This window comes from Cupressus sempervirens, chromosome 11 (genome assembly GCF_028749045.1).
Source record: "Cupressus sempervirens isolate cs-2001-9-10 chromosome 11, ASM2874904v1, whole genome shotgun sequence".
Classification (NCBI taxonomy): domain Eukaryota; kingdom Viridiplantae; phylum Streptophyta; class Pinopsida; order Cupressales; family Cupressaceae; genus Cupressus; species Cupressus sempervirens.
Window position 1 is genome coordinate 302353302 of NC_143128.1, and position 13384 is coordinate 302366685.

At 34.2% G+C, this 13384-nt stretch overlaps 1 protein-coding gene across 1 annotated transcript; it reads right to left on the minus strand.

Moving 5' to 3' along the window:
- Positions 1-602: 602 nt before the first annotated feature.
- Positions 603-8235, minus strand: LOC149529328 (organic cation/carnitine transporter 1-like). Its single transcript, XM_089809383.1, has 2 exons — positions 7697-8235; positions 603-1862 (listed from the first exon to the last, which is right to left on the minus strand). Exons 1-2 carry the CDS (start codon positions 8097-8099, stop codon positions 685-687), a joined length of 1581 nt encoding a protein of 526 aa, XP_089665509.1. The 5' UTR covers positions 8100-8235; the 3' UTR covers positions 603-684.
- Between the last annotated feature and the right edge of the window lie 5149 nt (positions 8236-13384).

A 13384-nucleotide genomic window follows, 5' to 3' on the forward strand; every position in this document is an offset into this window, starting at 1 on the left:
AATATTTATAAATTAGTTTTTAATACTATTAATAGGTTTAGTTACAAAGAAAAAATAAAGCTACCTTTTGTCAAATTATTTACATGAGCTAGAACTCATATTCAAACATAAGGCCATTACCAGCATACTTAGATATAATCTTAAGAGACTGAAATTAGATTCATTAATATTTCTAATATTATAAAAATCCAAAATATTCATCAAACCTCATAAAAATATATTCATTTTTTTATTAAACAATTTAAATTTGCCTGAATTAAATAATTAATTCTACTTCGTAAAACTAAGTACATACATCTTTCTTATTTGATTATCAAATTTATTTTTCATTTATCCCCTTATATCAATTGGCAACTTCAATTAATTTGACAATTGTATTTCTTATGTATCTATTTAATATTAGTCTTTATTTCCAAAATAAATCTTTTGTCAAATACTACGCTAGATACATCTGTATAAATACACATTTATCCCCTTATATTAATCCACAACTTCAATTAATTTGACAATTGTATTTTTTATGTATCTATTTAATATTAGTCTTTATTTCCAAAAAAAAAAATCTTTTGTCAAATACTACACTAGATGCATACACACAGACAAATAGAATTTCACATATTATTTATGCATCTTGAAAGAAGAGTGGCCCATATATTCTACAAGTCAACTCACACACCTAAGAAATTACGAAAGCAGAGGAGCAACTGAACTTATGTTACAGTGATTCTCCTGCCATTCTTGCCCCTCCAGCGTATCATACAGAGGTTGATCTTTCGTTTCAGGAAGTCCCAACACAAACAACCCACTTAAAACAATTATAATCCCAAAAACAGCAAAGGAGAGGGAGGGATCACCATGGCCAGCCACGACAATCACAGGGCTCACAATGGCCCCGACATTGATGGCCTGTCTGAGCATCGACATGGCCGAGTTGCGCACATTAGAAGGAAACAACTCCAAGCAATAAATCAATAACACATTGAACGCCGTCACATTGCTCAAGAATGCTCCCAACTCTGCCCCCATCTCCCACCAATTTCTCTTCCCTGACTTCCAGTGAAAAGACAGAAAAGCACATAAAAAGCACAAGATGCCGCTTCCTATTGCCAACATGAAAATTGTTCTTCGCCTCCCTGCCTTCGCAACCAAAATGGTCGACATCACGGTTCCTGGGATTTCTGACAGGGCGTTAAATGTGACGCTCATATACAAATCAAAGTCTAAATTTCCGGAGCCAAGTGGCATTCCATAGTAAACGACACCCATTCCGGATCCAACTGCCATTGTAAAACCCAGTCTCTTGCGCGCCCATTTTGTCACCCAGAGAAGTGATAATGCAGACTCAATCTGCCGTCTCTTGGTGCTGCTGTCATCAACGGCTACATTTTCAGGCAACTTTCTGCCGTTGAATTCTGCCATTTTCCTTAAGCTTTGCAAGGCCTCGTTAGATTTGCCCCGGATAAGTAACCATCTGGGCGATTCCCAGGCGAAAGGAAGGAGGAAAAGAGAATAGATGAGAGGGGGTATGGATAAGTAAAAATAGGTCATCCTCCATGAAAAGTGATGGCGGGTGGCGTAGGCGACAGCGGGAAGGGAGAGAAACCCTACCGTGCATGCGAAGAATACGAGGAAGCCAATGAGACCTCTCCATTTGCGTCCCACTGTTTCTGTAGAGAGCACAAGAGCACACGTGGTAATTGGAGCTTTTCCGAAGCCGCTCAATGCTCTCAGAAGAGAGTAAATCCAGATGTTGGGGGAAAGTGAAGTTGAAATTCCAGTGACGGAAAGTAGGAGAGAAGAAAGGAGAAGGATCCTCTTCCGCCCCACTGATGAATCGGCTAGTGGACCCAGCGTTATGCATCCTGCACTCGGTAAACCGTTCATTAATTATATTTCTGTTGTTGGTAACTTTTCATGCTACAGGAAGAGTTAAATAATAAAAGGTCATGATTAGCAGGGAATCTTATACTCAAATGTAGATAAGTCTGTCTTGCGTGGCATGTTTTAGTCTTATCTTCTCTGTCATTTCATGGAAAAAAAAAAATTCAATTTACAAGTATATTTATGTATTTAGTTTTGTGACAAGAAATATTCATTCAAATCAGTTTATGTATCTAGGTTTGTGACAAGAATTATTCATTGACGTCAATTTGTTTTTGGTTTTGTAATGTTCTTAAGGAGTACTTGTGTCAAAAGTGGAAGTGTTAGAATAAATAATGTTTACTTATTTCCTTGTAGCTGAGTATTCCAGAATGTGGTAGGTGAGCATTTAATTTACAGTCCAGAAACATCCTGAACTATCCAGATCTCTCCATATCTCCACCTTAGCTTACAAGAACTTTCCAGAGGTCTGCAGTATGCTTATAAATACTCAGCGTCTTATCTTATGTATGCAACAAAAAAGTTAGTAGTGCTTATTGAATAATACTACTGTTATAGCATTTCTCTGTTATATTAATTTTGTCTTTCTATTCCTTTGTTTTGCTGTTCTCTATTCCTCTATTTTGTTGTTTTCCTGTTCTCTGTGCCCTGTTCTTATTAAATAGTTTATCATGGTATTAGAGCAGTCTTTGTTCTTTGGGCTGTAAAATCTTTTGGCTAAATCTTTTACTTGCAGGCTATAGTTTGGGAGTGAGCAGCATCAACAATTCTTGTGACAAAAAGATCAATACAATAGCAAAAGAAAGAAACATTGTTCAACAAATTGGTGAGAGGTTTTCAATTTCAATTTGGGCATTAAAGTTTTTTAAAAAATCTCTTTCATTCTCATCCAAAAAGGAGAGAATTTGATAATGAAATCACTTGGTGTTACTCTACCCAGAGTTAAATTAAATAGGAAAAATTACTATGATTAGGTATCTCATGTTGAAATCACTCTAACGCTTCAAAATTGTTTTGATGTTGTGACTGGTAGTGAACAGAGGCCTACAAATCTAGGAAAGGATTAGGATAATTGGGATAAAATGAACAAGACGGCAGTAGCACTAATCAAGCTTACACTTTTAGAAGAGGTTTTTTTGGAAGTGCGTAGTGAGAGAAGAGGAATCAAAGTATGAGAAATTTTGAAGGATCTATATCAAAATTTAGGTGATGTATGGATTTTATCTCTCACTACTGAGTTAAATAGAATATGAAATTATCAAACTCACAAGAGATAGTCCCACATTTAAGGAAGTTAAAAGAAAAGAAGAATGAGCTTGCTTCTCTTGGAAAAGATATAGATGATAGAGATTTTGTGCAAATTATATTACAAAGTCTTCCAAGATCTTATCAATCATTTATAAGGGGTTTAGATACTACAGATAAACTAAAAAGTATTAAATATGAAGAATTGTGTGCTAAGTTAGTTCAAGAAGAGAAAAGACAAGTTAAATAATTCTTCAAAATTTGGTGATTCTAAAAGAAATGCATTTTATGTTGCACTTAAAGAAAATAATACTTTCAAAGATGATTGGGTTATTGATTTTGGTGCTACACAACACATGTCTCATAATGAGAATCAATTTGAATCAATAAGTGAAAATAATATAGAGAAAATATATTTGGGGGATAATAGTGCTTTAGAAGTTAAAGGGGCTAGTGATGTCAAAGTTGATAATGGTTTGTTCAAAAATGTGAAGTTAGTCCTTGAATTAAAAATAAATCTACTTTTAGTATTTCAAATTGCAAGTCAAGGACATAAAATAGAATTCTACAATGATAAGTGCTTAATCAAGGATGTCAATGATAATTATAGAGTTATTGCAATTGGTAAAATGGAGAATGGATTATATAAATTTCAAGAATTTACTTCTAAATGTGGAGATAAACATATGTGTGCTATTGCCCAATATGATGATATGAGCAAGTTATGGCATAAGCATTTGGGGCATGCCAATTTTCAAAGTCTTAAGCCTATGGAGAGATTACAAATGGTGCATGGGCTTCCAAAGATATCATTAAGCCCCAAGGTATGTGAAGGATGTGTAATGGGAAAACAACATGTGAAAAGTTTCCCTCAAGGTAAATCATGGAGAGAAAAAACTCCTCTGCACTTAGTTCATAGTGATGTAATAGGTCCTTTTAAAACACCATCAATTGGAGGATCAAGGTATGCCTTCACCTTTATAGATGATTATAGTAGAAGAATTTGGGTGTATTTTCTACAAAAGAAAGATGAAGTGTTCCAAAAGTTTAAGGAATTTAAAACTTTAAATGAAAAACAAAGTGGAAAACATTTAAAGATAATAAGTACTGATAGAGGGATTGCATACATGAATAAGGCTTTTTTAGATTTTTGTAAAGAACATGGCATAAAGAAGGAATCAACTATCTTTTATTCACCCCAACAAAATGGGGTTGCTGAAAGGAAAAATAGAACTATAATAGAAATGGCTACGTCTATGCTTCATTCTAGAAATCTAGAAGCTAAATTTTGGGTTGAAGCAGTTCATACTGCCATATATATCTTGAATAGAACACCTACTAAGGTAGTTTTGAACATAACACAAGAAGAGGCATGGAGTGGAAGAAAGCCTATAGTATCTCATTTTAGAATTTTTGGTTGCAATGCATATGCTCACATTCCTGATGAAAGAAGGAGAAAACTTGAAATGAAGAGTGAGATGTGCATAATGGTTGGATATAGTGAGGAATCAAAAGAATATAGGTTATACAATCCCAAAACAAATGAAATCTATATTAAAATAAATGTATGGTTTGATGAAGATAAGAATGATAACTCTCCAACATTATCCTTCTTTCTAATTTTGATTGATGAAGAAAATTCTACTTCTACCAATGGTCAAAGTCAAGGTGTGCAAACTACTACATGGGAAGAGACTTAAGTTGAAGAATCAAGTGAAAGTGATAATGAAAATTAAAAAAAATTTAGAAGCATCCAAGAAATTTATCAAGAAGGTCCTCAAAATATATTTGCTAACTATGCTTTCATGACCGAGGTGATGTAGGTTGACACCCAAGCACATATGAAGAAGCAAAAGGAAAAGATGAATGAGAAGCAGCTATGCAAGAAGAATACAACTCTTTGATAAAGAATGGAACATGGGAACTAACAATGCTTCCAGAAGGCAAAAATGTGGTTGGTTGCAAGTGGACATATAGAACCAAGTTCGCATTAGATGGAGCTATTGAAAAATACAAAGCAAGGTTAGTAGCTAAGGGCTTCTCAGAAGAAGAAGGTATAGACTATACTGAAACCTTTGCTCTAGTAGCTAAGATGACTTCCATTCGTACAATAGTTGCTTTAGTTGCAAATTTTGGTTGAAAAATTTTCAAATGGATGTAAAATGTGCATTTTTGCATGGTGATTTAAATGAAGAATTTACATGCAATAACCACTAGGATTTATTAAATATGGTGAAGAAAATTTGATGTGTAGATTAAGAAAATCACTCTATGGTCTTAAGCAAGCATCAAGGGAATGGTACTCAAAAATAAATAAGTACTTTCTAGATGTTGGATTTAAAAGAAGTAAAGTTGATCCAAATGTGTATGTAAAATATAGTGACAATAAAGTTGTTATTATTGTATTGTATGTAGATGACTTGATTATTATAAGAGATCACACACATGATATTGAGATAACTAAAGATCAACTCAAACAAGTTTTTGAAATAATTGATTTAGGATTAATGCACTACTTTTTGGGTATGCAAGTATGGCAAGAAGAAGGATCATGCTTTCTCAAACTAAGTATGCTCTTGATGTACTTAAAAAATTCAATATGAGTGATTGTAAACCATGTAATACACCATGTGAAGTAGGACTGAAGTTGAGTGCTAACTCTACTCAAAAGAAAGTGGATGGAAAATTGTATAGGCAGCTTGTTGGAAATCTTTTGTATCTTACTATAACTAGACCAGATATTGCATATGTGGTTGGTATTGTATCTAGGTACATGGTAGATCCACACATTGAACATTGGAAAGCAGCCAAAAGAATACTAAGATACATTATGGGTACTTACTAGCTTGGCATCAAATATAAATATGGAGGAGAGCCTACCTTATTTGGATATACAGATTCTTATTATGCAAGTGACATTGATAATAGAAAATCAAATTCAGGATATATCTTCCATCTTGAATTGGGATCAATTTCATGAAGCAGCAAGAAGTAAGCAACAATGTCACTTTCATCTATAGAAGCTGAATATATTGCTTCATCAAAGGCATCTCAAGAAGCATTATGGCTCAGGGGATTACTTGAAGAATTGCATTATCCACACGACTCCCCAACTACAATATTTTGTGACAACTAAAGTAATATCAAGCTAGAAAAAAATTAGGTATATCATGCAAGATCCAAGCATATAGAGGTGCATCAACACTTTGCTTGAGATCTAATTAAAAATCAAGAGGTGGAATTTCAATTTTGTGGAACAAAAGATCAAGTTGCTGATATATTTACAAAAGCATTGTCTATTGTAAAATTTACTAAATTTAGAGATCTATTACAACTCAAGGATGTTCCTATCCCCTCAAAATAAACATTATGGGGGAATGTTAGAATAAATAATGTTTACTTATTTCCTTGTAGCTAAGTATTCCAAAATGTGGTAGGTGAGCATTTAATTTATAGTCCAAAAAATCCTAAACTATCCAGATCTCTCCATATCTCCACGGTAGCTTACAAGAACTTTCCAAAAGTCTGTAGTATGCTTATAAATACTCAACTTCTTTTCTTCTGTACACAACAAAAAAGTTAGTAGTGCTTATTGAATAATACCGCTGTTATAGCATTTCTCTATTATATTAATTTTGTCTTTCTATTCCTCTATTCTACTATTCTCTATTCCTTTATTTTGCTGTTTTCCTATTCTCTATGCCATGTTCTTATCAAATAGTTTATCAGGAAGAGTGTAGGAATAGTTCAAGTTGATTTAGGACTTATGTCAAAAGTGGAAAATTATAGGAACAATTTAAGTTGATTCAGTCTTATTTTAATGTGATGGTGTCTTTGTTTGATAGATAGCAGTTGATGATGTTGGTTGCCACTTATCTATAGTCTTTTGACCTTTTTTTTTAGACACATTCTTAGAAAGTGGAATGAGATTTCTGAACAAATGTACTCTTATAAGGCTGGCCATTACCGAATGGCTTAAACATCACACTAAGGCTTGATTTCTAGTGTAAAAGTGTTAAATAGTCAAAATTTGACTTACTTTTTGAAACTTAATTTCTTCCTTAGTGTGTGATGTTATTACGTCACCACTTTTGCTAAATCATTTAGTAGATGATGACAGATCCTGCTAAACTTTCTATAGAACTGTCTTAGATTCTTCTTTGTATCCTTCTTGTTGGAATAATGCTGATGAGTATCCTGAGGTAATAGAGATCCAGGGGACCAAACTCCTTAAGGAGTTAGCTTAGTTTCCTGTTGTCTTTAGCGTTTTCCTTTTTCGATTTGTTTTCATAGTTTTCACTAATGATTCTGGTTTTGTGCTTGTTTCTGATTTCTAGCATAGTTTTAAATGTGGACCTCATTGTTTATATTTTGTCCCTATAAAACCTGCTTTTATCTTAATTCAAAACATAAATTAAACATCAAATTTTCACAATCCACCATGACTTGAAGAATTACAGATCTTTGAACATGAGAAGTTCGATAAAAATAAAAAACAGAGTCAGTCCTGATATGATAATTAACTACATGTTGTGCATCTGTAAGCCATAGGGATAAGACTTCAACTGACCTAATAGTGCTCCAATAAAGAAGCCGATTTGAGGAACACTTGCTTTATAAGCATTTGTGCAGATAAGATCCCATTCTGAAATGATGGACACAGCTTTTCCTCTATCCCACTCCCATGCTGTCCGATCCATTTCACATATCGATGACTGTTCCGAGCAATTTTCCAACATAGAAGCTGAACCCGTGTAGCGCCACGATGGCTGAGCATCGGTGAAAATGGGCAGAAAAGTACTCTGTGCGTCAAAAGCCCATCCCAATGCAATAATTACGACCTGAAACAGCTGAGCACGTCCAAAACTACCAACGTATTTTTCTACAATCTCGTCCACTGAATACACCATTTTCCCCACTATTGATACTTCGCTTTCCTCTTCACTGGAGTCCTTCTGCTGTGTTGAATCCATCGCAAGAAAATAATCAATCTGTAAGGCTTGAGAGCTAGATTCTGCCAGACTCGGCCTTTAAAAGGGAAAGTAGTTTTGTCATAATTGAAGTCCCATTATCCTACAGCTTTGCTAAGGAAATCAATATATAAATACTCAAGACATTACTAACACCCACTAAGGCCGATCAAATCAGATATACCTAGATGTTTTCTGTAAAGCAAATAGTGAGTCCATAAAAGCCTGCAAACATCATGAACAGTATGTGATAATGCTGAAACATGATTTTTTCTCGAAAGGGGGAGATGTTTTCCCCATGAACTCGCTGTCATTTTGAAAGTTGTTATTTGCGTACAAACAGCTGTGAGCTCATCACGCGTTATAATTCGTTTGTCGCAACCCCAATGATTCTAGATGCTTGTATTGTTGAATTCTAAGACCGGCAATACCAAGAAACACACAATGCCAAAGATGTAGAGAATGTTTATTCACAACAATGAATCTGAGAATCTTTTGTTCAATTAAATGGATAAATAAGGACTCGTGTCCTTCAGATTTGTCCTTTTTGGTTAGCTATAAGACTGACTTCATATTTATTCACAACAATGAATCTGAGAATCTTTTGTTCAATTAAATGGATAAATAAGGACTCGTGTCCTTCAGATTTGTCTTTTTTGATTAGCTATAAGACTGACTTCATATTTAAATATAGAATTTAAAGATTCTATAATATTAAATCTAAATCGACTTTTTTTTTTATGACAATATGTCAAATTAGTTGTCATGAAATTTTAGCTGATTTATTTATTTGATTGTTTTTTATATTTATTTCTATCAATTGCAATTAATTCTTGAAGAATTAGATGACAGATTAGTAGATTGTATATTAAAAGGATAGCTTCTATATAAAAGGATATACTAGTAGTTGCACATTTATGTAACTGCAACAATTAGTCAATAAGAATCATTTCTTCATTGAATGAAATGTATAGTTGGACTCACTGCATCTAGATGAATGTCTTTGACACAATCTATAGAACTCATGTTTTTTATTGTAATATCACAATTTGACTTGTCCTAGAAAATGTTTCCTACTTATCAATAATTCAATCATATTAAAAATTTATATTATATCTATTAAGGAAGACATTGTAAGGTTGTTTCAGTCTTAACATTCAAACATAATACAAATTGATTTGCAGAATTTGCATGCAAGTAGAATCTTATCACTAACTATAGATCTAAATCTTTTTATTTTGTAAAAATACCTCCATTACACAAAGCAGTAAGATGCTGCAGGGTGGCGGGGGGGAGGGGAGGGAGATGGTATGGAGAGGGGTGAATGAGGATCTCTAAAACTTTTACCACTTCAAGCATAAACAATATTTAAACTTAATTCACCACATATCTCAACGTTAATCTTGACCATGCATCATCATGTAAGAACATGTAACGTTAGATCTAACATTTAATAACATGAATCTAACACATAAATAATTGATAAACACATACAACAAGATGTGTTAATGCAAAAACCCTCCAATATTAAGGTAAAAATTTTGTGGGGATGACACCCACAAATTATTCACTATGGCAACAATTATTATTTTTTGTTAGGGCTACAATTTTGATCACTTTTGTTGATCTACCTTGTGATGGCTCTGCCTTGTTAAAACCTAATAAGATTGTTCGTCTACCTTGATTAAGGAGTTTTTACATCATAATAAAGTGAGGGCTATGTTAGGAGATTTACAATAGGCGTGTTAGGACCACTCTGTTAGGAGATTAACCTAGTACACTAGTTAGGATGTAATCAGTACCATGATCCTTTGGTTCACACTTGATTGCTGATGAGAGATCTTTTCTATCCAAAATGTAATCACCTCAATGTGATTGATATGAAATATCTCCTCTCTACACTGCTCAATCATCTTCATCCTTCAAACTTTGATTCATCTTCAACTACGCAATCCCCTCGCTAACAACTTCAACAATACAAAATTATGAATTAAACACTTACTTCATAGCCATATAAAAAAACTTCTAAATTTTGATCAACAATTAGGATTCATCGTTTCTATCACTTAATCCTTCCAATTTTCTAATTTTATGATCATACAACATAGGGATTAATGGAACATAATAAAAGGTGTAATTAGCTCCTTGATTTTCTCCTTGAATTTGAAAATACATTTCCTACTATGTAAAAATGGTTTACATAGGATTTGGTACCATTTCAGACTCAAATACTAAAATGATGTAACTCGGCATATATGGCTTCTAACACTTGTCTACATTTGTTCTTCATGATATCCCTCGACATGAACTTGACTTAGCCAAAACTAAATTTACCTTCTAATTTTCTCAGCAAATGTTTCCTCTCGAATCATTAGGCTACCTCTAAAATAATTGAAAAGTATGGATTGCTTGACAACTACTACAACTTGACACATACTGAATATATACACTTCTTCATATTATTGCTCAACTTCTATGGTGGCTTGGTTGTAGTGATGACTGACCAACTCTGCCTAGTAATTGACTAGGTGTTTTACACTAATAGACAATTTTTCCTTTAGGATCAATGTATCTCTTCCTTTGGCATTAGTGGTTAAAAAACTTATCATTATGATTATGTCCATTGTATTTCTCTTTCTATGGGTAAATGTCAACTAGTAGAAGAAGGAAGTGTTCCTATCTCCCTCTAACAAGTATTATATTCTAGAGCATTGCATCGAAATGATCTCCTCCCTAGTGATATTTTCCTCCCTTTTTTTTCATGAGTTCTCTTCCTTGATATAACAAACAATGGTTTCTCCCTAGGTTTTCATACTCTCCTGCAATGCCAAATTTTCTTCAATGACCTCATTTAAAAAAAAAATTATTCCTAAATGAAGACTTGCTCCACTTAGTAACATCCCTTTTAATATTTCCTAATCTCTTAGCAAACCTATACATGGTTGTTTCCCTTTCTCGAACGTTCCACCACTCATATACATTTTCATGAAATTCATGATGGGAATGCCACATTATCTCATAATCAAAGGGACATGGTCCTGTCTATGTTCTCTCCTTCCAAAGTAATAGAATAGGGGAATGACCCAATGTCATTCAATGGAGAGCATGAAGGGTTGATGATAAGGAGATATCTCAACTAATAGAGAAATATAACCTATCCAGTTTGACTTGGATAAGGACTTTTCCCTTTCTATAATTTGAGCAGATGAACTTAGAGCCTAGGAGCTCAATATTTATCAAGTTATTATTTCTAATAAAGTTAGGCATTGAATACATACCATCATTAAAATTTGTTGATCTACCCAATTTCCTCGAGGGGAATAAGGGAGCATTCAAATAATCCATTCAAAGCACCTTCATATTAGCATTAGTGGTCAAAATCTTAGTGATATCTTTTCATCTCAATAACCTTTCATCCTGAGATTTAGGAGCATAGGTATTGAGGAGAAGCCATTAGAGATCATGGTTATCAAACATCATAGTGATATAGTTATCATGGAAGGAAATAATCTTACCCAAAAAAATACTAGGATTTCATAAGGTATCTATGCCTCCTAAATCACCATTATCTTCCACATATTGAAAACCAACACTAGGACAGAGGCTTTTCACCATGAGAGAAAAATTATCATAATTCATTTTACCTTCCTAAAGAAACAAGATATTAACTATATTGTAGAGAATCAATTGTGGAACTGCAAATTACTTTTTGGGGTTATTTAGACCTCTTATATTCCAACACATTACCTTCGTTTATTTCATTTCCATTGATGCCTTTCCAAGGTTGAGTACCTTCCATTAGAATCTCCCTCTCTATAGTGTTATATCTAGCTATTCTACCATCAGGTCTTCCCACCTTGGAATCACTTCCTACATTCACCTTCAGGTTAGCATATGCCATTCTTTTCTACTTTATTCACCCTCTGCTATTATCCGCATCCTGCACCTGCAACAAGACTGATGTTAGGGTATTTTTTTTCTATGCACCCCACCCCAAAACCTTCGAAGAGATAGGTGAGCCAAAGAAATAATAACCCCATAACTACTTGACAGGGTCATTGAAATTAGAAGTGACTGGTTTTGATAGATCTCCCCCTTCCTTCAAATTTATGTCTAGCACCACCTCTATTAGTTGTTGAAGAATTTCCCCTTCCTCTAATACTATCTCCCCCAAGCTCTATAAGACCTAGTATTTAGGTTTAGGAGAATATCATTAATCTCCTTGATTAGGGGGTAGCTCTCTACATCTCCCATAATGAACTATGTTTGTTTGTGTGCCACCACTAGGGGGGTGGTTAGTTTGGCCTCCTATTGCACACCCACCAAGGGGTAACCAAGGTAGTTCACACCTTAGTACCCCCAATATTTAAAATGTTAGGGGATGAAAAATGTCCCTTCTTTTTGTAGAAAGAATATTTATAGGTTGGGTCCAAGTGGTCATATTTTGAATGCCTTTGACAAAGTAGAGTCACATTCTCATAAACCAAAGACTTGTTCTTCTTTAATGACTTAAAGTCAACAAGGATGAAGGTGGGAAGGTGTTGGTTAGTGAAAAAATTAACTAAGATCCTTAAAAAGAACACCTAGAAAATTTAGATATAATAACCTCATTAAGAGTAACAAAGTGGAAAAATTAGTTACCAATCCCCTTGAGAAATATTTCATCCTAGAATTCAAAGGGCATTTCTAGAATATGTAACCAGGTAGGTGTTATGTGAATAAGGTTTGTTACTAGATCAAACCTAGGTTTCCAATGAGCCAACAATAGGCCATGATTCTCATAGTCCTAGGATCCTAAAGAAACTATATTAACATCATTCTCCAAGGTAAATTTGAAGAGAAAAATCCCTCTTGGTAGTATGGACACTATGATACTACCATTTAGTTTATAGTGGTTGAACCATTTTTTTACTATCTCAATTGTAGGTGTAAACATTATAAACCATCCCACCAAGAAAAGCTTGAAGGAGGACATTATGTTTTCCTCTAAGGAATCTGGTAGGAAGATCTTTGAGCCGTTAGATCCCAAGTTAAATTTTAGTAGATCTCATGTCTCAATGTTGTCCTTAAGACCCAAAGAAAGGGGGGAAATTGGAGAATCCACCTTGGGATGTGAGGTACCAAGGAAGGATAAATCATGTCCCTAGGATCCTAACATGGGGCAAGTGACTAAGGGAATGTTAATAGAGTCAATAGAAAGTAGAGAATCTACCTGCATGACCAGGTGTTCATCACTAAGACCAAGGCTAGATGTTCCATAGTTAGGTGGGAGGAGGCCACCTCTAATA

Excerpts from the sequence above, each read along its gene's own strand:
- LOC149529328 (XM_089809383.1), bottom strand. The coding sequence starts at position 8,099 with ATGGATTCAACACAGCAGAAGGACTCCAGTGAAGAGGAAAGCGAAGTA. Across the intron at positions 1,863-7,696 it reads CTTTATTGGAGCACTATTAG|GATGCATAACGCTGGGTCCA; the intron begins GTCAGTTGAAGT and ends TACCGAGTGCAG.